Consider the following 27016-nt stretch of genomic DNA (forward strand, 5'->3'; position numbering starts at 1 on the left):
GGGAACAGTAGTTTTCTAGGCTGCAAAGGTAGTGCATTGGGGTTTGCGTGTGTGTTTGCATCGGGAACAACGGGGTTTTGCCATTGGTCGTGGCTGCATCGTGTGCTTCGGACCTTCCTTTGGGTTGGCTGGAGAGAGGAGATCTCCGCTGCGATCTGGCTGAAAGGTGGGACCGGGATGATGGATGCAGAGCGCGCTGTGCAAGGGGCGAAAGGGGCTGCTTGCTTGCTTGCTTGCTTGCACGACCATGCATGCGTGCATGCAGAGTGGCCCGGGTTGCTTTGCCATGGGAAGAGAACAAGAGGGGCTTTGTTTGCTAGGGCAAGGGGAGGAAGCGGAAGCTGATGTGTGGCCGAGGTAGGGCTGTCCCAGGCATGGCTTTTCCTGGGGTGAGATTGATTCCAGGCGGCCAACCTGGCGTGCTAGAATTCGCTGCCATCCAGAAATGGAGGTGGCCTGCCAGTTGCTTGAATGGCGTTAAAAGGGGGTGCGCAATCGGCAGCGATCGGGCATGGCACCTAGCGAGCCTCCGTGTTCCGAGGCACTGTACCTGTGACTCACAGGTGCTGGGCGCGCAAAACAGGGGAGGCCCGGCTTGCTGGGCAGATCCTGAAAGGCTGTCAAAGGTGCTGGGATGGACAGGCCTTCGGTGTGGTCCAGTGTTGGGGTTTCTGCTTGGAATGGCGATGCAATGCAACAGAGAACAAGGCGCCTGGGCTTTTTAGTTGTTGTGGAAAATTAGGGTTGCCAGACTCAATAGAGGACAGGACTTCTGTGCCTTTTAATTGCCCTGCTCTCTTTTGAGTCTGGAAACCTCAAAGAGAAACCAGCAGACCCTTTGCTTGGAAATGAAACAAAGGGTCTGCTGGTTTCTCTTTAAGGTTTCCAGACTCAAAAGAGAGCAGGGCAATTAAAGGCACAGAAGTCCTGTCCTCTATTGAGTCTGGCAACCCTATGGAAAATACTCTCCTGCCCTGAAGTGGGTTGCTGCCTTTATCTCTTTTTTTCTGATGTTCAGCCTGTTGCACAGCATCTGAAAGCACAGATTTAGAAGATGAGTGGGGTGAGGTGGGGAATGGCATGGATATAGATGCATTCTACTGGCTTGGGGTGTTGCACCGGGCTCTGGGAAGCCATGAAGCTCACCGGGTGACCTGTCACTGGCTCCCAACCTAGCCTGCCTCGCAGGGTTGTTGTGAGGGTGAAATGGGGAAGGGGAGAATCAAGTAGACCACCATGGGTTCCCTGGAGGAAAGGTAGGATAGAAACGTAATGAAGGAATAGCTTGGATCTGCGGTGAGAAAGATGGGGATTGGGGCTAGATCAACCATGAAACAAAATAAGCGTCAAGAGAAGGGGCCACCACAGCAATTTAAAGCCTCCTACATAAATGAAAAAAAAATGCATGATGATGATGATAATAATTTTATTTTTTATACCCCAGCCACATGGCTCGGTTTCCATATACACACTAATAATAATAATAATAATAATAATTAGATATTAATGATATACATTAATCTTGGAAATACAACGAAATTAGAATCTGGCAACTGGCAAAGCGCCACTCGGTCCATTGAAGCTCACATGTTTGTTGGTCGCATCGGCTGAATTAGACATATATAGAGGCATAATAATAATAATATTATAATAATAATAATTTATTATTTATACCCCGCCCATCTGACCCCCAGCCACTCTGGGCGGCTTCCAACAAAACATTAAAATACAGAAATCAAACATTAAAAGCTTCCCTAAACAGGGCTGCCTTAAGATGCCTTCTAAAGGTCTGGTAATTGTTATTCACTTTGACCTCTGGTGGGAGGGCATTCCACAGGGTGGGCGCCACTACCGAGAAGGCCCTCTGCCTGGTTCCCTGTAACTTGGCTTCTCATAGCGAGGGAACCGCCAGAAGACCCTCGGCGCTAGACCTCAGTGTCCGGGCAGAACGATGGGGGTGGAGACGCTCCTTCAGGTATACCGGACCGAGGCCGTTTAGGGCTTTAAAGGTCAACACCAACACTTTGAATTGTGCTCGGAAACGTACTGGGAGCCAATGTAGGTCTTTTAGGACCGGTGTTAAGTGATCTCGGCGGCCGCTCCCAGTCACCAGTCTAGCTGCCGCATTCTGGGTTAGTTGTAGTTTAAGCGCTTAGGGCCTCTAAAGGTCTCAATCCCACCCTGATGGGGGTAGGTTGACACGTCCACCGGTGTGGCCCTGTGTGCATTTGTGGGGGACAAGGGACATGAGGTGTCACTGGCTTTTGATGGCATGAGAGAATGTGGGGTTGGCGATGCGACATCCATGTTCGTCGTGGTGAGTCTGGGGTTGCTGAGGGGGGAAGATGCTCTGCTGCACTTCTGAGGTCGCTTTTTGGGGGTCAGTTGTGTCCGAGGATGCCTGCGGGCGCATCCACACCGTACATTTAAAGCGCAATACCCCCCCAAAAAGAGAGCCCTAGGAACTGTAGTTTGCCCCCTCACAAGTGCCAGCACCTTCTTCAAAGTACGGTTCCCAGGATTCTGGGAAGTCCTGCGCTTTAAATGTGTGGTGTGGGTGCAAAGAGACCTGAATGGGTTTTTCTGTGGGGGTCATTGTGAGCATTTCATCGTTGCCTGGCATTGTGTTTGTAACAAGTGTGAGCAGGGTTGTCTTGGCGATGAAGGGAGCGGCCTCTTCAAACTGCCTCCACACAAGAAGGGCAGCACGCTGCTTTTGTTTGTTTATTTATTGTACAACATTTATATACCGCTTTACCCAACAGAAAACCCCTAAGCGATTTGCAAAGAGCAATCCAAAATATTCATTTAAAAATATTATTATTATTGTTATTATTATTATTATTATTATTATTATCTGATGCGGGGGTGGCCCCGGTTACTCTAGGCGGCTTTCGACAATTAATAAAACCACAGTAAAACACCAAACATTAAAAACTTCCCTACACAGGCCTGCCTTCAGATGTCTTCTGAAAGTCAGTTGTTTAATAATAATAAATGGCTGTCTAAATATAAAATTATAAAATATAAATAAACCCTGCCCTTTAAAAATAATCATAGATAAATGAAAAGGCGGCATTCCTTTCTGAACATCCGATACATTTGTGCTGAGCCATGCCACTTTAAACAGCAAGAACAGAATTCTGGGAGCTGTAGTTTGTCTATTCCCCCTCACGGAGCTACAGTTTTCAGTACTGTAAATGGGAAAATATTCATTTATTTTGCCATATCTCCCTATCCTGTTCTGGCAATGCTGGCATCACCTTCACTGCCTCAGCCAGGGCCAACCTCATAAGAACAGAGAATTATATTTATATCGTGGGAAGAAATTTGGAGTTTCCGGTTACAGAGTTTTGATTCTGTTTGCTTTCCCTGAAAGGCCCCAAACACCCCATTGTTTCTCACTCGGCTCCTCACTGTATAGAGCTGTGGTTCCCAACGTGGGGCACACACCCCACAGCGGGGCAATTTGATTTTTAAGGGAGGCAATTCGAGAATGAGTTTAGACCAAGTTAATGGCCTTTTAGGCTTCCTCTACATGAATCATAGCTGCCAAGTTATCCCTTTTTAAAGGGATTTTCCCTTATGCTGAATAGGCTTCCTCGCGAGAAAAGGGAAAACTTGGCAGCTATGACATGAATAGGAGTTCACTTTTTGAATAATAAGAATTATATGTCACAAGGGGGGGGGAGGGTTCAGGATTTTAGAGATGCTCAGGTGGGACATGGCAAAAAAAAAGGTTGGGAATCACTAGTATCGAGTCTGGTTTTCCCCATGCAAACTGATTCCTTTCTCTGTACCCCCCCCTGATTTGTATAGACCCAGCTTGTGGGTTCTTTAGGACGTATCCAGGGTTTCTGAATGAAGACTATTGCAGGTAAAAGGGACGGAAACAGAGAGTAGGCATGGTAAGTGACTTAACGTTCATTTCACACCAGGGGGAGCAGGAGTCTGATTTTTCTTGACTACATATAGGGTAAGGAGAGTATTAGCTTCTGCTATTTCAGAGCATCTCTGGACTTGGCTGATAGACAGCGCAAAGTCATCCCCAAATGACATTGCAATTCTCTTCTCTAACATCCCTCCTCTAATGGACTCCCAAAAGTTTCACGGTCCCTGCCAGATGCTTCTGGGAAGCCCACAAGTAAGGTGTGAGGGCAAGAGCCCTCCCTTGCTATCTGCCTCTTGAATCTGTTGTGCAAAGGTATACTGCCTTTGAAGCTGGAGGCTCCTTTTGGTTGTCATGCCTAATCAGCCCAGGGATCTGATCAGTCCTGTTTCAAAGCTAGTGGCCATCCCCAGTGAGTTCTGTAAGCTAACTATGTCTTGCATGAAGAAGTATTTCCTTTTATCTGACTCAAAACCTCCTGCCCAGTCCATTCTGTGATCCTGAGCTCTTGTACAGTCATACCTTGGGTTGATTACGCTGCGGGGTGCGTACTTTCGGGTTGCGTACTTGGCAGACCCGGAAATGTTTACTTCCAGGTTCTTCTGCACACGCATGTGCAGAAGCGTTCTGCGTGCTTTGCATGCGCACAGAAGCGCTCTATCGGCGCTTCGCGCATGTGCTAAAGCACCGCTTGGGTTGAGTACTTTTTGGGGTGCGAACGGCACCCCGGAACAGATTGGGTACTCAACCCGAGGTACTACTGTATTAGAAAGGAGCCTCTTTCTGGGGGCCTGGTTTTTTCATGTCTTTTTGCTTTCTCTCCTCTCCCACCACCCTTTCTTTTCTGACAGTGTGTATCTTTATAACTGTGGTTCCTTTTCCTCCTTTTCTAATACGGTTGCAGGTTTAAATTGGAGTCCTGCAGTCTCTGACGTTGATGCAAATATTTGCTGTTTCATAGAAGATGCTGGGAGACCGGGAGCTGTCGGATCTCAAGGGAGATCTTTACAAGGACCTCGCATTTCCAGCTAACGACGACTCTCTCTTTTTTAACTACTCGACTCCATTGGCTCATTTCAGGGGGGAGATTTGTTGGCTGAGACCTCAGGTTTGTTTTGGCCTTTCCACACACCCTATTTATTGTGCTTTCGTGATGATTTGCACACAGCGCAGTTAAACGCAATCCCTACTTCAATACTGTTTGCATCTGCCAAGGTTTTGGAGTAGTCAAACTGCTTCATTTCCAACCAGTGCAAGTGCTGTAACTTCCCACTGAAATCCAGTAACTTTTCATACCACAAATGTCCTGGTTTATCCTTTGACCCGTTCCACATCTCTAAGCACTTGATTATTTAGTGTGGCAACGCCTGCACATTGGAACTCCCTGCCTCTTGAGATCAAGCAGGCTCTAGTCCTTCACTGTACTCTTTTTGGTGCCTGCCAATAACATTAGACAAGCCTACCCATCTACTTAGGGATGCGGGTGGTGCTGTGGTCTAAACCACAGAACCTAGGGCTTGCCGATCAGAGGGTCGGCGGTTCGAATCCCTGCGACGGGGTGAGCTCCCGTTGCTCGGTCCCTGCTCCTGCGAACCTAGCAGTTCGACAGCACGTCAAAGTGCAAGTAGATAAATAGGTACCACTCTGGTGGGAAGGTAAACAGCGTTTCCGTGCGTTGCTCTGGTTTGCCAGAAGTGGCTTAGTCATGCTGGCCACATGACCTGGAAGCTGTACGCCGGCCCCCTCGGCCAATAAAGCGAGATGAGCGCCGCAACCCCAGAGTTGTCTGCAACTGGACCTAGCGGTCAGGGGTCCCTTTACCTTTACTTTACTCATCTGCTTAGGAAATTGAGGCAATTTTAATCTGTTTTAGTATTTTAACTTTTGAATGTTTTGAACCATGGCTGTGATTCCCCCCTCAATTTTATTGTTTTATATTTTTGAGGGTTGTTCTTTTTTACTGTCAAGTGGTGTGTAATTTTTTTTATTAAATGACTAAATAAAATACATGCAAAACCTACCAGCTTACAGGGACCCTCTGATTGATGTGGGTTTTTTTAAAAAGCAAAATCCCAGTCACTAGCAAGTAGCCAAACAAAACCACAAATTTAAGGTTGTTGTGTTTTTTTTTTAAAAAAAATCCCAGGGTGAGAACAAGAGGGCAGCACTTAAGAGCAGCCGCAGTGGATTATTGACTTCATAAAATAATAAAATCTTAGAGCTGGAAGGGACCCAAGGGTCATTTAGCCCAACCCTCTGCAGTGAACTTGGTTTCCCAGCAGGCCTGACCCACATCAACCCCATCTAGGCATTTTAGTACTCCATGTGGTCAGGCAGAGTTGGGAACAAGAATTGCAAGTCGCCTGCCTGTTTGTCCTCGCCATATGTGGAGGGTCAGCTTCTGAAACGGAGCTTTTTCAATTGGGGGGGAGGATACTTCCCAGGTGATTTAGAAATCATGTGAGGAGCCTCCATGGGTACAGCTGGTGTTTTCCTCCAATTGGGTTTTTTTTTTGGGGGGGGTTGTTGTTGTTAACACACTCATCCCCACCCTCCTTCATGCCATTCTAATTGTGCAAATAGAATCCCAGATCAACCTTATTCCTGCTCCCGTGAAAAGTTTTATTTTTAACGGGGCACCCCTGTCTTTATGCATACACACCTTACTATAAAAATTTTTTCATGCACATTTGAAAAACAGTGGGGAAGCTGTACTAGGAAATGAAGGTTTGTGTTGGATGGGGCAAGGGGAGGTTATGTTGGTGCAAAACAATCGGCCCCTGTCATAACCAGTGGAAACTTACAGTACCACTTGTTTCTCTCCCCAGAACTTGCTTCTCTATTCTTAAAACCTTAGGTTTATTTTCCACCTCTGTACACAGCATCTGAGGGTTGATTTATGACCCATGACAGCAGCTGCCCATTTATAGATAACGAGCATCTGTATGATCACAGCACTCCAGATTTTTCCAGAGCAGTGACTTGGTACACAGTTGCCTTATGGAGGAAAACATGTTCCTTAACTACAAAAAAAACCAGCCCAAGTTACTTACATGTTTTGACTAATTCTGCAACTTTTCAAAATAGGTAGCAAGTGAATCGGGCGGGGAGCGCTGGCTTAGTCACAAATGATGAAGTACAGAACATGCAATAGAATGATGGAACCGTAGAGTTAGAATGGGTCCTGGGGGTCATCTAGTCCAACCCCCTGCAGTTGCAGGAATCTCCACTACAGCATTCATGACAGATGGCCATCCAACTTCTGCTTAAAAACCTCCAAGGAATAGAACCAACCTGTTCTGTAAAACCACTCAAAGCGGAATCCTAGAGCCTTGCTGTTTAATCCTGAAATACAGTTGGCTCTATAAAAAGTTAGCGGTAAACTTGCACTGTTTCTTTTCCCCCACCAGGAGATTTGTTCTACACCTCGATTATTTTCCGACAATCAATATGAGTGGCAAGTCAAGCAAGGGATGCTGGGAGACTGCTGGTTCCTGTGTGCCTGCGCTGCTTTGCAGAAGAGTAAATACCTGTTGGCCAAGGTACAGGAAAGTGCTGTTCTTTTGGTTGGGAGAGGATCCATGTTCTTACGGTCTGGTTCTCTGCAGATGTTTTGAACTACAACTCCCACCAGCCCCAGCCAACATGATGAATGGTCAGGAATGGTGGGAGTTTCAGTCCAAAACACTTGGAGGACAACAGGTTGGGGGGGGGTTTGACTTACTATCTGTTTTGGCACCAGGGAGCCTAGCTTGGCACAGTGCCTCCGAAACGTAAGGTGCATTTTACTGCATTATTATTACCTGATTGATTCAAAACAGGTCCTTGCTGGCCTTTAAATCACTCCAAATCACACCGCCAGTTCCCAATCAGATTAAACTTCACATATTAAGCAGAAGTTTCTATTTAGGAAATGAGAGGAAGAATGGATACGGATGTCTGGCCAAGGTGTGTTTGGAAGAGTAGAAGAGAGGCCATAAGTTACCAAAGGACTGCCCTGCTCGTTGTGCAATTTCCCCAGGTGTTGGTGCTGACCTTTAAAGCCCTAAATGGCCTCGGTCCAGGATACCTGAAGGAGCGTCTCCACCTCCATCATTTTGCCCGGACACTGAGGTCCAGCACCGAGGGCCTTCTGGTGGTTCCCTCGTTGCGAGAAGCCAAGTTGCAGGGAACTAGGGAGAGGGCCTTCTCGGTAGTGGTGCCCGCCCTGTGGAACGCCCTCTCATCAGATGTCAAAGAGAAAAACAACTACCAGACTTTTAGAAGACATCTGAAGGCAGCCCTGTTTAGGGAGGCTTTTAATGTTTAATAGATTACTGTGTTTTATTTTTCTGTTGGAAGCCGCCCAGAGTGGCTGGGGAAACCCAGCCAGATGGGCAGGGTATAAATAATATATTATTATTATTATTATTATTATTATTTATATATCATATGCTTTTAAGCTTTTTATCTGTAGCCATAAGGACTAGAATCTTGCTACATTTAAAGAAGGCAGGAAGGAAAGGAGTCTTCGGGCGCCTGCACCCTCAAGCGGCGAGCCCCCAGACGCGGAATTCAAAAGCCTTTGCCTGCTCCTGTTGCTTCTGACTTGCTCCTGTTTTGTTCTCGCAGGTGATACCTCTGGGTCAGCCCAGCTGGAGAGATGAGAAATACAGAGGCTGTTTCACTTGCCGGGTCTGGCAATTTGGGCACTGGGTGGAGGTCACCATAGATGACCGCCTGCCTTGCCTGGGGGGCAAACTCTGCTTCTCGCAGTGCCAGACAGAAGATGTGTTTTGGCTCCCTCTGCTGGAAAAGGCCTACGCCAAGTACGTGTGGAGGGGACTTGCCCCGGAGGGGATTGCAAACCGTGTGCCCGGCTGCACAGACGCACACAGCAATTTTCAAACAAGTCTTGGTTGCACTGAGTGTTCCTTTTGTGTGTGATCTTCCACACATGGAAGTGGTTGGAAGAACCCTGAAGGGGCGTAAACATTTGAAAGCTTGCCTGTCTTCATTACTTTGACACTGGGAATTAATACGAAATGAGAGCATTTCCTTGATAATTCCCTAAGGGCAAACGGCTCATCTTTTAGGACTGACAATCAGTCCATTGTGTTGCCTTGTTCCTCTTTGGGCAGAGCCAAGTAACAGGCCAAACATTTGTCCTCTAGGGGCTCAAGACGTCTCCTTAACTTCTGGGAGAGAAACAGGCCCAGAAATCCCAGGAACGTGATTATAGGACAACACTTCCTATTGTGACTTACCTGCTACTCTTGATGGGATTCTCCCAGTGGATAAAATCAAGAAAAATTATGCATTGCACTGTTTTAAAACAAGCCATTGTTGAATTATGGGTTGTGGAATTGGCTTGTTAAAATGACCAAGGTTTGTGATGAAACACCACTCCTGGTCCACGCTAAGATTAGGAGGAACTGAAAGGAACTCCTGGTCCAGCCACTCTCGCAGCAGCATGGGAGTAACTTGGGTGGGGAGTGTTTGAGCCCAAGCCTCATTCCCATTCATATATGCAGTACTAAACCATGGTTTAATATAGGGGTCAGCAAACTTTTTCAGCAGGGGGCCGGTCCACTGTCCCTCAGACCTTGTGGGGTGCCAGACTATATTGGGGGGGGGGATGAACGAATTCCTATGCCCACAAATAACCCAGAAATGCATTTTAAATAAAAGCACACATTCTACTCATGTAAAAACACGCTGATTCCCGGACCATCTGCGGGCCGGATTGAGAAGGTGATTGGGCCGGATCCGGCCCCCAGGCCTTAGTTTGCCTACCCATGGTTTAGTGTTACATGCAAACGTGGCCGTTGTGTCCTTTGCAGTCCTTGTTTTCTTTTCCAGAATTGCCCTTAGCTGTGCTTTCTGGATAGTGAGGACTGTGAATTTGTGGGAAAGTTAGTTACCTATTCAAATATTTCTTAACAAAAATCTTTTCAGCGGGATTCTGGATGCTTTCCAAATCCGCTGCACTTATTTTTCTTCCTTACAAAAATACGTGTGGATGACATAGCGTTTTTCATTCGTGTGAATAATTTTGGCTGCTGGTGCCCAATGTATCAGAGTTGCTGATAATCAGCCTGGTCTTGCAAAATACACCCGAAAACTTCTAGCCATCAAAAATATTTAGTAGGCTTGACTCGCCTCAGTAACTCTGATACATTCGCCACTAACTGATGCATTAGCGGATATCCCAAGGATTGGCAGGGACTTTACATGTTTTCACCAACTTAAGCTTTCTTTTGAAGTACTGGTATGATGTCCTGAAGTTTTTGTGTTTTCTCTCTCTAGGGTGCATGGATCTTACGAACAGCTCTGGGCAGGGCAGGTTGCTGATGCTCTTGTGGATCTGACAGGAGGCCTAGCTGAGAGGTGGTCCCTAAAAGACCCAGGCCGGAGCACAGAAAGGGAGAGGGCAGGCAAAGTTTTGGAGAAGGCGGTGTTTAGGAGACTGATGAACTTGAAAGAGAAATGTGTAATGAGCTGCTCTGTCTTCAGCTCACGCCAAGGTAAACATGGAGCTCTTTAAAGCCTGTTCAGTCTCAGAATTTAGCTGGGCAAGAATCCTGTGGATGGCCAGGCTGCTTTCTGAAATGCGTCTGTTGTAAACGGCCTTCGTTTTCAAGGTTTTGGCAATCAGACCCTTGTATTTCATTGCTGAGGTGCAGTTAGCATTTGAAACCATAATCTAGAACACAGTACAATAACCAAAAGCCGTAAGACCATCAGTGATACAGTTATCCCAGTATAGTTACTCTGGCTGCACTGAAGTTTTCTACAAATAAATAGACCTTGAATTGATGGCTGGAGAAAGATAATAGGAAGGGGCTTCCATAAATTGGGAACGGCCATTGCAAAGAGATGACGTGTGCATGTGTGTAGGGCATTTCCTCCCCTCTCCCCAGGGGTGAAAGGAACGCTGCACTTTTTTAAACCACCGCTTGCCTTCTCCGCATGCCCAGGTACCAGCGAACTGGGGGAGTTCCACGCCTTCATCGTCGTTGACATGCAGGACCTCTCCAAAGTGTCCCGGAAGGAGATCATCCTGCTGCGGATCCGTAACCCCTGGGGGAGACGTTGCTGGAAAGGGCCCTGGAGGGAGGGGTGAGTGGGCGGACCGCGTTTCACATGCCAGTTTCTTAAGGATGCCTCTGTGCCATGCTTTTGTCCCTGCGTGGGCCTGCATCGGATACCATTTGCAAACGCCATAAATGCTTCTTCAGGTCTGTTCCTCAAACCAGGAAGCGAGTTGCTTATATACATTTGCAGCCCGGTTCCCTTCTTTGACGATGGGTTGAGGCTGGTAGGGCAGGGAGCCCAACCCTAGGTGGCGCCAGAGCCCAATGACAGGCAGAGCCAGCTCATTCTAGTTCCGTCTCCATCCCCATCCCTGCTGAGCCCTACAAGGGCAACAGGGAGGCTAAGGAGGAGGAAGCTGACAGCCGGGGCCACCTTCTGGACTGCTTGGAAGTAAGGAGGCAGGCGGGTGGGGGCTGGCCGAGGTTGGTGGGGCAGTGCACCCCAATGGGACGAGGGTTATATTTTTGCTAACATGCTCGCCAAGGAGAAGACAATGAATGTGGACTTACCTTTGCTGATTGTTACCGGCCTGTGTGCCAACAGCCATTCTCATCTTTCTGCTTCTGCTGGTGCAGAGTTAATAACTTGCTCATAAATACAAAGAAAACAAAGGAGCTTGTGGTGGACTTTAGGAGACAGAAGAACGAAGTCCAGCCACTTTTGATTGATGGGATTTGTGTGGAGAGGGTAACAACGTTTAGATTTCTAGGCATTGAGTTACAGGAGGATCTGTCCTGGAGTGTTAATACAAGGGGGCTTGTGAAGGAGGCGCAGCAGAGACTGTATTTTTTGAGAATTTTAAGGAAAAACCATCTTCCACAAAAGCTGCTGCTTGCCTTCTATCACTGTGCCATACAGAGGGTGCTCACGTACGGTTCATGTGTGTGGTACGGAAGCTGTACTTCTCAGGACAGAGCAGGGCTGTGTAGAATTATTAAAACAGCAGAAAGCATTATTGGCTGCTCACTCACCACCTTAGAACAAATCTACACCACCAGGTGCCATAGAAAAGCACTAGACATATCAAGAGATCCAACGCACCCTGGTCACCATTTCTTTCAGCTCCTGCCATCGGGACGAAGATATAGAACAATGCAGGCAAGAACGAGCCGTCTCAGGAACAGTTTCTTCTCTAGAGCGATTTTGGCCTTAAATGGAAAGCCTGGACTTTGAAGTCATCTTATTTTACTTGTTATTTGTATTATATTTACTGTTTGTAATTTTGGATTATCGGAATGCTTTATCTGAGTGGATGTAGCAACCAAGTAATTTCGTTGTTCCCGCAAGGGGACAATGACAATAAAGATATCTTATCTTATCTTCTGCGCCAATGAAGCATAGCAACTTTTGGCTCTTTCTGTTGGGCCAAACCAGACGTAGAGTGGGAGATGCCCAAATAGGCTGTCTCTCCGTAAGGTGTCCAGGTAGGAAAGAGGACCTAGCCCCTTCCTCCACCCTAAGGACTTGTGGACAAGGCGAACTTTCAGATGGTATACCTTGTCTTCTATACACCTCTTAAAACCACAAGAGCCATAGTTCTCCTTTTCACCTGGGAGCTCAACTTGCCAGCCCAGTTGGCATTCAGCATCCTCGGGCACGAGCCAACACTGTGCTAAGAATGCTTGCCCTGGCTTCTCTGTGTAGGGTGTCTTGGAGGAGCCATTTTAATTTCCCTTCCCCAATGCCCTGGATGTAGCATTGGTCCTGGGGCATTGTGGGAAGTTAAAATGGCAGCTTCCATATTAATTTCCCACTGTGCCTCAGAGTGACATTGCAGGGCTAATGGGGGGGGGATTCTATTTTGTGTAGGGACTTAACCTTTTGTATTTCGTTAAAGTACCGTGTCCAGTGTTTCCCAGGTTTGGGTCTCCAGCTGTTTTGGGACTACAATTCCCATCATCCCTGACCACTGGTCTTGCTAGCTGGGGCTGATAGGAGCTGTAGTCCAAAAACAGCTGGAGACCCAAGTTCGGGAAACACTGAACGACATTGTGAAGAATGATAATAGTAATAATAATAAATGTATCTATTATTACATTTATATCCCACCTTTCCTCCAAAGGAGCTCAAGGTGGCATGCATATCTCTCCCCCTCTCCATTTTATCTTCACAACAACCCTGTCAGGTAGGTAAGGCTGAGATTGAGTGACTTGCCCAAAGTCACCCAGTGAGCTGAGAAGGGATTTGAACCCAGGTCTCCCAGGTCCTTGTCCGGCACTCTAACCCCCACACTGACATTCATTTTTGTCCTTGTTGCCGCTTGTTCTTCAGTGGTCCAGGGTGGAGCCAACTGGACCCCGTGGTTGCTGCAGAGCTGTTGTCCCAGATCCAGGAAGGAGAATTTTGGGTCGAAGAGGAGGAGTTCTTTGCGGAATTTGATGAGATCATAACCGGTTACCCAATTACTGAAGAAGGACAGCTTCAGAGCCTTTACACTGGTAGGACACAAGGAAAGAGATGCGGTCTCCCCCTAACCCCAAATGCTGCTGTGGCTCAGTGATGGGATGTGTGCCTATTTTTTCCATCTCTCCCCACAGACAGAGTGCTGAGCCACACTCAGAAGCTGTATGGGTCCTGGGTGAGGGGCCAGTCTGCAGGCGGTTGCCGCAACAACAGCACCTTCCCCATGAACCCCAAGTTCTGGCTGAGGGTCTTTGAGCAGAGCGAGGTGTGCATTGCCCTCCTGCAGAAACACCGCAAGCACAGCACCGACTGGGCGGGCAGGATCCGCAACTGGCCCCGCTTAGTGGAAGCGGATCCTGCTTTAAACGATGGCATCCGAGGCAAAAATTACCACGCGGTGGGACTCCACATATGGAAGGTAATGAGCAGCTTGGGTGGGGATCTGGGCCGCCTTGTTTTACAGAATGTTTCTTAAATTTTTATTTATCTATTTAGTTTTACAATTTAAAGTTTTACAGTCAATTATCCAACAACCAACAGAAAAACAAGATTCCAAAGAATCTCCTCCCTTTTGAACTTCCCTCCTCCCTTTTGTGGGTCCTTTTGCTAAACATTTCCTCCTGCATCTTTTATAATAATCCAGAGCTTTTACATCTCCATTATATCCAAAATTCAACATTAAAGTACAAGTGTTATTCTAAGCCTATTAATGCAGGCGTCAGCAAACTTTTTCAGCAGGGGGCCGGTCCACTGTCCCTCAGACCTTGTGGGGGGCCAGATTATATTTTGGAAAAAAATATGAACGAATTCCTATGCCCCACTAATAACCCAGAGACGCATTTTAAATAAAAGGACACATTCTACTCATGTAAAAACATGTTGATTCCCGGACCACCCACAGGCCAGTTTTAGAAGGCGATTGGGTCGCATCTGGCCCCTGGGCCTTAGTTTGGGAACCCCTGTACTAATGATTTTAGCTGTTTACAATGGTTTTTAAGATAAATTATAATTTCACCCCATTCCTTATTAAAATTTTGGTCTTCCTGATTTCTGATCCTTCTGGTCATTTTTGCCATTTCGGTATAATCCCATCCACTTGATCGGCCATTCTTCTCTGGTAGAGGCTTTGTCTTCTTTCCATCTCTGGGCCAGTAACATCTGCGCAGCTGTGATCACATACATAAATAGTCTTTTTCTGCTCCATTGGGATTTCAGCACCTAGAATTACTAACAGAAAGTCTTCGGGGTTGTTTTTTTTAAAGAAAAGGTTGTTTAAATTCTTTTTCAATTCGTTATATATCATTTCCCAAAATTCTTTTACTACCTTACATGTCCACCACATATGATAAAAGGTGCCTTGTTTTACATAATGTTTCTAGCTCTGTGGAAAAGTGAGTGGATAGGAAATGAGTTTAAATGAACTTGCTTTCACGTTTGAGATCGAGACAGGCAATTCTTAAGGGGCGAAGCGCCTTGAGGTCTACGGATAAATAAATAAAATACAGTGGTGCCTCGCTAGACGAATTTAATTCGTTCCACGGGTCTTTTCTTATAACGAAAAATTCGTCTAGCGAATCCCATAGGAATGCATTGAATTTTTTGGGAATTTTTTTTTGCCCATAAGAACGCATTAATTGAATTTCAATGCATTCCTATGGGAAAACCGCGATTTGCTAGACGAATTTTTCGTAAAACGAATTCGTCTAGCGAGGCAACCTCCACTAGAAAAAACCTTTCGTTAAGCGGAAATTTCGTTAAGCAGGGCATTCGTTAAGCGAGGCACCACTGTATACGGTAACTAAATTGGTGCCTTGAAGGCTCAAACCAGCACTTTAAGTGGGCCCTTGGAACAGACTGCGAACTGGCCAAGCTTAATTATTTATATTTACTTATGGCATTTTGATGCCACCTTTTTCTCCAAGGAGCTCAAGGAGGTGCCACATGATTGCCCGCCTCCTCATTTAACCCCACAACAACCCTGTGAGGTAGGATAGGCTGAGAGGCAGTGACTGGCCCATGGTCACCCAACAAGCTCCATGGCCAAGCAGGAGTTTGAAACAGGGTGTTTCCCAGGTCCTAGTCTCTAATCATTATGCTACACTGGTAAAATCCTGTCAAAACTTGCCAGGATAAGCAGACTTGCCGCTGTGTCTGCTGAATCGTCTTCAGAGGCAGCTCCACGTGTAATTTATCTCGGTGTTATTATATTGTAGTCATTGTGGGAGGGGGGGGCGGTTATTGGTTTCGTTTTGTTCTTGTTTGTTTGGAAACCAAAGCACGACTTCTGATTGGCTGCAGGAAGCTCCTGCAGCCAATCGGAAGCTACATTGGACGTTCGGCTTCCCAAAAAATGTTCGGAAGCTGGAACACTCACTTCCGGTTTTCGATCGTTCGGGAGCCGAAACGTTTGGCAACTAAGCCGTTCGAGATCCAAGGTACGACTGTAGTTTTATCTTGTGAACTGCCCAGAAATGTATAGGTGGTGGGCAGTATACAAATTTAATAAATAATAATACTATTGCGCACAAAACAGGTTCTAAGGTCAGGTTATGGGGGCTTTCTTTGTATACATTGGGGTGGGTTCCTGGGGCAAAGCACGAGCAGCTCTCTCCCAGGGACATGAATGCTTTGTGTTTGCGATGACCTGCCTTGACCACTTGTAAGACTTAGTAAGACCGGTGTAGCACTGCCCTCTCCTTTTCCACCCTCCAGGTCGAAAAGAAACAGTTCAGCCTCCCAAAGACGCTCTCTGCTCCTCCAGTTTCCAGCACCGTTTGCCACTCCTACAACCGAGAGGTGCACCTGCATTGTGACCTGCCTCCTGGCTATTACCTGGTCATCCCCAGCACCTTCCTGAACGATGCTGAGGGCAACTTCCTGCTTCGGGTCTTCTCCAGTGGAAGAATCTCCCTCAGGTGCATCCAAAAGAAAGGAAATGCAATGTGCGGAGGGAGGGTGGTACATGAGCCAGACCCATGAGTCAGACCCTAGCTCAGTTTTTCCAACTCTGACTGGCAGCATCTCTCCGCAGTTTCACACACAAGTTCTGTCCTGGAGATGCTGAGGGTTGGAAAGCAGGTGCTGTACCACCGAGCTTGGCAGTTTGTGTGAAACTTAGCTGCTTTTTAAGATTTCCCACCCTGTGGTTTAAATAATGGTGGGCACTGTTACTGCAAGTGCTATTATCATAGAATCGTAGAGTTGGAAGGGACCCCAGGGGACATCTAGTCCAACCCCCAGCAATGCAGGTATCTCAACTAGTTTGTACATGACAGGCGGCCATCCAGCCTCTGCTTAAAATCCTCCTGGGAGGGAGAGTCCATGACCTTCTGAGGGAGACTGTTCCACTGTCAAGCAGCTCTTAGTATCAGAACGTTCTTCCTGATGTTTAGTCAGAATCTCCTTTCCTGTAACTTGAATCCATTGGTTTGAGTCCTACCCTCCGGGATGGGAGAAAACAAGTTTGCTCCATCTTCTGTGTGACGGATATTTGAAGAGGGCGATCATATCTCCTCTCAGTCTCCTCTTTCCCAGGTTAAACATGCCCAACTTCCCCAACAAGAGGACAAAATTTCTGCCGGTAGGAGCTGTTCGACAGTGGAACCTCAGCAGTTTGTGGTCTCTCCTTCACTGGAGGTTTTCAAACTAGAGGTTAGATTCTAGTTCAGGGATTCTTCAGCTGTGATTCCTGCATTGCGGGAGGTTGAACTCAAGGCCCGTGGGGTTCCTTCCAACTCTACAGTTCTATGAAAAGCCACAAAGAGGTTCCAAGAGAGCCAGGAGGTGGTCCATGCTCCGCTGCAGGTCATCAAGCAGTGTGGTTCCCCCTCCAAAATCCCCCTCCAAAAGCCAGGTTGGAGTGGGCAGGAGCAGGGTATAAATTTATTTTAGAGAAGCATAACATGCCCAGATGAATCTCAATTTAAGGGATCGCATATGGGTTAGGTGACCCAGGTTCTTCTTCTTTGGCGATCCCTCGTAGCCGAGTAAGATGGTCTTCCATAAACAAGGTTTTATAAGTGAGTCCATAAGTGACTGTGGAGGCCAATTATGGATCCACACATCCTTCCACAGTGGGGACATAGGTTTCTGGGCGGGAGTTGATCATGGTGAGGGTTTGCCAAGCATGCCTCCTCTTAGCACATTTCTCCCTTGCGTCCTGAGTTTGAGTGTCTTCAAAGCCCATGACACCTTTGGGAAAGGCTGTTCTCCAACTGGAGCACTTGCAGGCCAGTGTTTCCCAGTTGTTGGTGTTATACTACATTTTTTAAGATTTGCCTTGAGACGGTCTTGAAACCTCTTTTGATGACCACCAGCATTACACTTCCCATTTTCTGACCAGTGGGGCTTGACCTTTTAACGCAGAACCACCATGATGGGTTCCGTGGTCCATGTCTAGAAGTGCCCTTTGTTAACCCCACTTCTCTCTCCCATCTCTTATCTTTGCCCCTCCTTGCCTTGCCTTTGTAGTGAGATAAAACTCCCGTCGCCCGACAACGCCATCCGCGAAGAGCTCCCGGGGGGCGAGTGGGACACAGCCCGGCTGGAGGGCTGCTGGAGGAAAGGCCAGAACGCCGGCGGCAGCCGCAACTTCCCATCCTTCCACACCAACCCCTGCTTCCCTTTCTCCATCCCCGCAGGCGTGGGGCAGAGCAGCATCAAGATTGCCCTCCGCCAGCACTGCCCAGATAACAAGTGCCGCCCAATAGGGTTTCACATCTTCCAGGTAGGAAACCTCAAGGACCTACTCTCCCCATATGAACATACCGGGCCCTTCTTTATGTGCCTCCTTCACCTGAGGTCCAGATGGTGGCAACACAAGAACGGGCCTTTTCTGCCGTGGCTAGCCGTGATTAAGAACCCACACCATGGTCAGAGCTTCCATAAGTACAACTGATAAACCGTGGTTTGGAACTGCTTCTCTCTCTGCTTCTGTGTCTCTGTCTTTGTCTTTGTCTCTCTCTCCTATCTTCTTGGGACTGTCCCTCATCAGTTCAATTCCTTCCTGAGGCAGGCCTTTGAATTTGGGCATAAAAGCAAACTGTGGTTAGTGCAAGCTGTGACTTGCAAACCCCTTCAAACCCTGGTTTCAGATGCTGGTTTCTTGGCCTGAAACAAACCATGGTTTGTGGACAGGCTTCGGTTTTGTGTTACAATTGAACCCAGCCGTTGACTTAAGGGAGTAGATACCTGAGGGTCACAGGGATAATATTTATTTATACATACATACATACATACATACATACATACATACATACATACATACATACATACATACCCTGCCCATCAACAAAATATTAAAATACAGAAATCCATCAAACATTAAAAGCTTCCCTAAACAGAGCTGCCTTGAGATGCCTTCTAAAGGTCTGGTAATTGTTGTTCTCTTTGACCTTTGGTGGGAGGGCATTCCACAGTGTGGGTGCCACTACCGAGAAGGCCCTCTGCCTGGTTCCCTGTAACTTGGCTTCTCGTAGCGAGGGAAGCCTTCTTAACAGCCTGCAATCCTTTTTAGGTCCCCAGTGACAACAACAATGTGAAAATGCCTTCCTCTTCCTTCCTGCACATGGAGCCAGTGGTCAGCTGTGTGCCCCATTGCTACTCGCAGGAAGTAAGCCAGCTGTGCCGCCTCCCTTCAGGGAATTACGCCATTGTTCCTTCTACGTATTTGCCAGATACAGAAGGCAGCTTCACGGTGATCGTAGCTACCAAAATAGACAGGTAAAGCCATGCTTGCTTCTGTTCGACCAGTGTTCCCGAACCTGTTGCCTCCCCGATGTTTGGAACGATCAACTCCCATCAGCCGCAGCACGGTGAGAGTTGTAGTGTCAAAATATCTGGAGAGCACCAGGTTCAGAATACAGTGGTACCTTGGTTCTCAAACGGCCTAGTTGTCAAACAAATCAGCTCTCAAACGCTGCAAACCTGGAAGTAAGTGTTTCTGCGGCTTCCGAATGAGTGCAGGAAGCTCCTGCAGCCAATCAGAAGCTGCGCCTTTGTTTTCGAACGGTTTCAGGAGTTGAACAGACTCCCAGAACAGATTAAGTTGGAGAACCAAGGTACACGGATGTCTTTGCAAAACAGGACTGGGCCCCTGTCTTGCCTTGTCTCCCCACATTCTGGCTGGGGAGTCCTTTTCTTTGAGAGTCCTGTTCTAAGAACTGATCCACACTACAAGTATAAACCAATTTCACTACTACGTTTTTAAAAGTAATTTTAATAACATAACAAAATGCACAAAATATCATGTCATCAATGAACAATCCATGGTAATTAATAATAAAAACAGAATACCGTGTTTTTCCGTGTATAAGACGCCTCCATGTATAAGACACCCCCTATTTTGGGGGGCTCTAAATTAAGAAAACACCCCTCAGTACTACCCGTGTATAAGACGAGCCCCAATTTTAAACCTATTTTTTTTGGTAAAAAATACCCCTAGTTTTATACACGGAAAAATACGGTATATTTGATTTCCTTTAAGTAATGGCTTCTTTTGAAATGTGTTCTCTCATTCTTATTTATATTTATATTTAACTTTGCCACATTTTGTAGTTGGCCTCCGTTGTAATGTTTTATTTTGAAATCTGTGCACTCTGGCTTCCGTCACGGTGTTCTGCTGGCCACATGACCCGGAAAGCTGTCTGTGGGCAAACACTGGCTCCCTCGGCCTGAGAGCGAGATGAGCGCCACAACCCCATAGTCGCCTTTGACTGGACTTAACTGTCCAGAGCTCCTTTACCTTACCTATTTTGAAATCTTTAAGATAATATTTTATTGATGCCAATGGTGCCGGTGTAAGCAATGTAAAAAGAGATAAATATTTTCCATTCTCAACAGAAGTTGTCGTTTGTAGCTCACGGTTTCATTAGCCCCTCTAATGGCAAAGTCAGGTGGTGAGTGTTGGCGAGGTGTGAAGCAAAAGAAGCAGCAGCAGCAAAAAATGGCGCCTTCGGGATATCTCTGAAGCTGTTGGTTAATGATGTAGGACTGGCCCTACATTGTATTTTGCAATAGTAATATCTTCTTTTACACAGGAAGAGCATTCGGAGCAAGGAGACCTTGGGGCAAAGGCTGCAAGAGGCAAGTGGCACTTGTACAAATCAGTTCATGTTAAATTGTGTTTTTTTATATATATAACTAGCTGGCCCTGCACGCGTTGCTGTGTGTTAGCCTGTGAAATGGAGGGTAATAGCCCCCCTTCAGATACCCCTGAGCCTCAGAGTCCCCCTGAGTCGAGGCGAGATACTGTGGAGAGGGCAGGTTTCATCCCTGTGTCCCCCCCCCCCGTTTTGACCCATTACGTATCCCTGCCCTCTATTCCCCCCTCCCCACCTCCACTTGGCCTAGTCTGGAAAGCGGCCTAGTCTGCAAAGCCGAGGTGAGATATTGTGGAGAGGGCAGGTTTCAACCCTGTGTCCCCCCCCCCCGTTCTGACCCATTACGTATCCCTGCCCTCTATCCGCCCCCCCCCCACCTCCACTTGCCTAGTCTGGAAAGCGGCCTAGTCTGTCTGATAATGGCCGCCTTGGTGGTTTCAGTTGCTTGGTTGATGATGTCATTTGGTTTGTGGGTGTGGCTTAGATTTCACAGGAAGGGAGGGGGTGGAGGAGGGTACTACGCCACTTGAGGGCGCTGTTTGACTTGGTGGAAAACCAGGTCTACACCTGCCCAGGTGTGTGATTTGAGGGATTTTTGCCCCCAACAACGCTCGGGGAGTGGCCTGGATCGTTGTGTCAAAATTTCAGGACGATCGGTCAAGCGGTTACGGAGAAAAGTGTAGAACGCAGTTTCACGATTTTTACATTTATATATATAGAGATTTTTATTGAATTTTACATAAAGAAAAAAGAAAGTAGAAAAATACAAAAAATATGAAACAATACCATCAAGTCTTATTCTCCCATATTCTTCACATATATGATAATTGCATTTTTAAAGCACTGAAATTCTCAGCTTGGCACAGGAGGCAGTCGCTTAGAGCAGCATCAGACCGTCCTGGTGCCTTCCAGGTGTTTTTGACTACAACTCCCATCAGCCCCAGACAGGTTGGCTGAGGCTGACTTAGGGCACGCCCTGATTCCAAGAGCGGACATGTGACTTGTAGGCTTGTCTGGGCTCTCCTCCTCGAGGCTCCTCCCATCAGTTTCAGTCTCCTGCCTCTCTCCTCTCTTCCTGCCTCGTGCGGAGGGAAGGGCCATAGCTCAGTGTAGAGCATCTGCTGCGCATGTGCTGAGCGTCCCAGGTCCCATCCCCAGTGGCATTGCCGGGTAGGACTGGGCTGGAGAGCAGAGCTGCTGCCAGTCAGTGTAGACAATACTGAGGTATCCATGGACCAAGGGTCTGACTCAGTGATCCTGAATCAATCCCTTTCTTTTTTAATACACTCCACCAGCTGCTAATTAGTTTCTGGGCCCAGTTCAAAATGCTGCTTTTGACCTGCAAAGCCTTAAACGGCTCAGGACTGCAATACCTCAAGGACCACTTCTCCCCAATATAAACCTCCCTGGACCCTGAGATCATCCTCTAGGGCCTTCCTTCATGTGCCTCCCTGAATGACCCGGAGGGACCTTCCGCCTCAGCTGACTCTGGGCAATCCTATTACTGCAGATGTGGCTCCCATCTTTGCACTTCCTGGGCACTGTCCTTCTTTTGGGCTGGGATTCTAGCACACACTGGCAAATTCAGAATGGACAATTGTAGTTGATTGTGCAGTCCCTGAGTTTCCCCGAGAGAAACATTGTGCGATAAGGAAAGTGAGGGGGAAATGCAAAGGAGAGTGCAGGGCAGCTTGCTTGCTTTGATGCAACACCATTTAACCTTCCCACAAACAGTAGCCAATGTCATTCAAAAGCCAGTGTTGCCTAATCTCCCTGCAAACAAATCAGGGTGAATGCTGAACAGGCAGTCTGTCTGGAAGAGACCTTGGAGGCGGAGTCTTCTGGACCTTTCAAGTGCTCTGAAAAATGACCACTGGAGCGGCTCTGAAGATGATGCCTTCTGCCTGATTCCTTCACAGCCCTCCTTCACAAGCCTGCCCAGGGGTTGGATCAGGCCAAACTGCCACCTCTTTTCATCTTATCCTAGGATTGCATAGTTGGAAGGGCCCTGAGAATCACCTAGTCCCATACGGGGATCGAACCTGTGACCTTGGCATTATTAGCACCATGCTCTAACCAACTGAGCTATCCTCTTTTCTATTTCCCAAGGAAGTTATTTGTTGTTGTTTAGTCATTTAGTCGTGTCCAACTCTTTGTGACCCCATTGATGCCAGGCACGCCAGGCACTCCTGTCTTCCACTGTCTCCCGCAGTTTGGTCAAACTCATGTTCGTAGCTTCGAGAACACTGTCCAACCATCTCGTCCTCTGTCGTCCCCTTCTCCTTGTGCCCTCCATCTTTCCCAACATCAGGGTCTTTTCCAGGGAGTCTTCTCTTCTCATGAGGTGGCCAAAGTATTGGAGCCTCAGCTTCACGATCTGTCCTTCCAGTGAGCACTCAGGGCTGATGTCCTTCAGAATGGATAGGTTTGATCTTTTAGCAGTCCATGGAACTCTCAAGAGTCTCCTCCAACACCATAATTCAAAAGCATCAATTCTTCAGTGATCAGCCTTCTTTATGGTCCAGCTCTCACTTCCATACATCACCACTGGGAAAACCATAACTTTAACTAGACGGGCTTTTGTCGGCAAGGTGATGTCTCTGCTTTTTAAGATGCTGTCTAGGTTTGTCATTGCTTTTCTCCCAAGAAGCAGGCGTCTTTTAATTTCGTGACTGCTGTCACCATCTGCAGTCATCGAGGAGCCCAGGAAAGTAAAATCTCTCACTGCCTCCATTTCTTCCCCTTCTATTTGCCAGGAGGTGATGGGACCAGTGGCCATGATCTTGGGTTTTTTTTTTGATGTTGAGCTTCAGACCATATTTTACGCTCTCCTCTTTCACCCTCATTAAAAGGTTCTTTAATTCCTCCTTTTAATGAGGGGGGAAGTTATAAGGGGCCTGGAAGAGCCCTTTGGGTTGGCGTTGCTAATTTGACCTAAAATCCCAGAGAAAATCTAATAGCAAAATACTCCAGGCACCCCCATATTTGTTCTGTGCCAAATGGGATCTTGCTGCAAGTAGTCTTGAGAGTCCCGGATTTACAAGCCACCCTGGTACTAATTTGCTGGTCTCTGAGCTGCTTTGGTCATGTTAAGCTGACTTTGTAAAACGACGGGATGGGGAACCTGTGGGAACCTCCAGATGTTGAGGGACTCCAGCTCCCATCAGCTCTTGCAACCAGCAGAGCCAAGAGGCTGTGGGCGGTAGGAGTTTCAATTCAGCAACATCTGGAGAACCGCCCCTCATCCCTGCTTTAAAAGCATTAACATCCCTTCCAGTTGTGCTCTTATAGCTTTTGCTGCCCACGTGTATAGATTTCTCAGAACAATAAAAAGGCTTTTAAAATCACTCCTGAAAATAGCCATTTAAATAAGTTGCCAGCAGTTGTGATTTATGAATTGGATGAGCAAGGCAGAGAGCAGCCCAGGTATAACATCCGAAGGGGGTGGGCGGCTCAGAGGCTTTTTAAAGCCTTGCTGGGCTTACAGCAACTCTGTGAGGTAGGTCAGTGTTATTATACGGCAGATGTGTCACTCAGAGCCAGACAGAGCCACATCTCCATTCCTGCTTGGACAGTTCTTACTTGGGTTGTTTTTAAATCACCATGGAGAAGCCTTAGCAGAGCCAAGAAACAGAGACCTAGAATATCCCTTTTTGAAGTTTATTATTGTAGAAGACATTTGAAGGCTACCCTGTGTTGAAAAGTGCTTTATTATGTTTTATTATCCTTTTATGGGCAGAATATAAATATTAAGCACTCTCCAACTCCTAACATTATAAATCTAGCATCAACAAACAATGTAAGTCTTCTCCAAGACATACAACACAACTTGAATGATCAAGTCAGCTAAATGGGCACATATTTTACCCCTCCCAGAGAGGTTTGGGGTGTTATTGATCGATGCAGCCCTGGTAGTGGTGAGCTCAGGTGTGTTGCTTCATAGACGAGCTAAAATCTGCTTTAAAAGGCCCTTAGCACCCGATTCAGACTCCCACCCTAGAAGCGCATCTCTCTCTAACTAGCACCCATGTGCCGAAAGCCCTCTCGGGACACATCAAGAAGACTAGGCACTCTGCTTATTTATAAGAGCGCAGCTTCTCTGAACTCCATGCCATTCGTGCCAGGCATCCTGACTGTTTCAGACTCTTTCTTGAAGGCTTGGGGGAGCATGGGAGTCCACAAAACGGCAGTTTCTGTTTTTGTTTCTAACAGCGTGCATGTTTGTTTTTCTTTCTTTCGGCAGGTCTCCTTCAAAGCTGTGATGAAAATGTAATTTGAAATTGGCACACCCAGCAAGGGAGGAAGTGTCCGGGCGCCTCAGGAAAGGCAATACTGTTTTTGCTTTAACCTCAAACGATCCAAATGGATGTTGGGCCCAACTGGGTTTCCCCCCCGGGCAGAGTCGCATCTGGTCCTCTTAGTCACCCTCTCTTTAAAATCAAATGGGACGAAATCTCACCTCCAATGCCTCTTCTATTTGTTTGTTTCAAATTCCCCCATATGAACTGTGTCGCGATCCATGGACTTTGCTCGGTGTACTTTGTTCATTGCCCTCCCCCTGCCTCTAAATATCGGCGGAAAGGTACCGCTGTGCATGTGCCGTGTTCAAATCCGTTCTAATTCTGTGGTGGTGAGACTTTTGCCCTGTGTGTGTGTGTATGTGTGTGTGTTCATAGTGGAAGCTGGTTTCTCGGAGATGAAACCGTTAACCAAGTAAGCTTCGGAAACGGATAGCAGGGAAAGGAGGCCAGGAGGAAGCAGACAGGAAATGCTACCATCCTTTCAGGAAGGAAGTTTTTAAAAAGATGGTGATTGCAGCCAGCGATGCTTTCCACATATACAAGATGCCACTTGCCCCATCCTGAAAGAAGCTGGGTGCAGCGTCTTAGGTGCTTGACAATCCTGCCCCCCCCCCCACTGTATTGACTGCCCAAACGAGCTGTAAATGCAGGAGATGGCTTACATTATTTTATCTGAGGCATTTCTATCTTGCTCTCCATTAAAACGCGCAAGACAAAAAATAAAACCAGATGCCTCGAGACAATAACCATGAACGGGTCCAGTGAGTGAGCAGCCTGCCTATCTCCACCTGTGAACAATTAACCGAAGGGTGGAAAAAAAATACATTTCTAAACCTATTTGTCTTCAGCCCACAAAGGCAGGTTGGCTGTTGGGCAGACTTGCTCAAAACTGCTTGTGAAAACCATCCCCGTAGGAAACCTCTCATCATATCTCTTAGTGGCTTAGTCCTTCACGGTCAAGCCTCCCTCCAAAAAATGAGTATTGCGTGGAGGGCGATAAGAGGACAGGACTCGGGAGGTATAACAGCTCTGTCTAAACTGGATTCCTCTCCCAGCTCCATAGAATAGAGTTGCAAGGGATCCTGAGGGTCATCTAGACCAACCCCATGCTTCTGTTACTGCCTTGTTGGATTCCCATTCCTTTTTCTCGATTTCCCACTGAGCTCTTCCACCGCACTCCAACGCTCATTTTTTCAGGCCCTCCGCCTCCTGATTTCGGTGATTCCCTCCCACTTGATCAGCACCACCTTGGCCAGGATCTGGTGAGGCATGAAGGAAAAACTTCCCAGTAAGCCTGGCTGGGATTTCCTGCCTTAGTTAGCTGCATAGGTGAGCCTTTTGGTGGGCCTTATCTTGCAGTAGCTGGGCTGCAGTTGCCCAGAATGTCTTATTTATTTATTTAAGTTATTTAAACAGTTGTGTTTATCTGGTTGGGGAGATTCTAAGGAGCTTCTTTCAGAAGAATGTGAGCTGGAAAAGCGAGAATAATCCCCTTTGAAATAAGGAGGCATTGGTTTGAAACTGTTTGGGAGGAGGAAATCGCTTGTGAGGGATTTAAGAAGAGCTATAATTTAAGAATTATTAGTTGGGGCGGGTTATGCCTCTATAGTTCAAGCTGATCTTTTTCCAGATTTCCTTGGAAAGCATTTCTTAAGTGAGATTTTAAAATATTGTATTTTTTTTTTAATAAATGAGGTCGTCGGTGAAGCGTCTTTTGAAAATAATATATTAAAATGTTAAATGGCATTCCATTCACACGAGCTTTTTTGGCGAGTTGTGTTCTTTTATACTGTGATGCTTTTTCATGGCGATGCTTTGCCGGTTGTGTGTGTGTGTGTGTGTTGAAAACGGTAAGGAAAATGGCCTCATTTTTCTCGGCTATCGACAACTCTTCCAGGCATCTGTGTTGCCCACTAGACTTTGCAGCTGTCTACATTTTAAATTTGTCTGACTCATTTGGATAAAGGAAATTGACAGTCCTGTACAGGAAACAGAATAAGACATCTGAAAAAAAACATTACCTGCCTGGCATTGCAGAGCAGCTTTTCTAAAAGCAAAGGCAATGGTTTCCTTTGTAGTGGCAATCACTCCCTATATCTTTCTTGCTGCTTTGCTCCAACATGCTGCCATGGGAATTTAGCAAAAGCAGAGCAAGCTTGGAGACCATAAATGTCCTGTGGGCCAGAGAGCGGGGCGGATGAGCTCGCTCTGCCTACCCACGAGAAGAAGCAGCGGCAGTGGTGGGG

General features: G+C 46.9%; 1 protein-coding gene across 6 annotated transcripts; it reads left to right on the plus strand.

The window, feature by feature from the left end:
- CAPN10 (calpain 10) lies at positions 1 to 26530 on the plus strand. Of its 6 annotated transcripts, none has more exons than XM_035133629.3 (14): positions 1 to 166; positions 3820 to 3908; positions 4794 to 4997; positions 7300 to 7431; positions 8501 to 8697; positions 10178 to 10395; positions 10849 to 10990; positions 13238 to 13404; positions 13504 to 13787; positions 16082 to 16284; positions 17840 to 18095; positions 18885 to 19090; positions 20407 to 20452; positions 24713 to 26530. In XM_035133629.3, the coding sequence occupies exons 3-14, from the start codon at positions 4854 to 4856 to the stop codon at positions 24740 to 24742; spliced, it is 2025 nt and encodes a 674-aa protein (XP_034989520.2). In that variant the 5' UTR covers positions 1 to 166; positions 3820 to 3908; positions 4794 to 4853; the 3' UTR covers positions 24743 to 26530. The 6 variants fall into 6 exon arrangements, with proteins under 6 accessions (XP_034989520.2, XP_088525424.1, XP_034989518.2 ...); XM_035133627.3 differs by having other exon boundaries at positions 5 to 166; positions 4851 to 4997; XM_035133628.3 differs by lacking the exon at positions 1 to 166 and adding an exon at positions 247 to 357 and having other exon boundaries at positions 4851 to 4997.
- The last annotated feature ends 486 nt before the right edge of the window (positions 26531 to 27016 follow it).

This window comes from Zootoca vivipara, chromosome 5, assembly GCF_965207765.1.
Source record: "Zootoca vivipara chromosome 5, rZooViv2.hap1.1, whole genome shotgun sequence".
In the NCBI taxonomy this organism is placed as follows: Eukaryota; Metazoa; Chordata; class Lepidosauria; order Squamata; family Lacertidae; genus Zootoca; species Zootoca vivipara.

Coding starts and splice junctions, on each gene's coding strand:
- CAPN10 (XM_035133627.3), top strand. Junction 4,998..7,299: donor TTTGTTGGCTGAGACCTCAG/GTTTGTTTTGGC, acceptor TTCCCCCACCAG/GAGATTTGTTCTACACCTCG. Junction 10,991..13,237: donor AAAGGGCCCTGGAGGGAGGG/GTGAGTGGGCGG, acceptor CTTGTTCTTCAG/TGGTCCAGGGTGGAGCCAAC.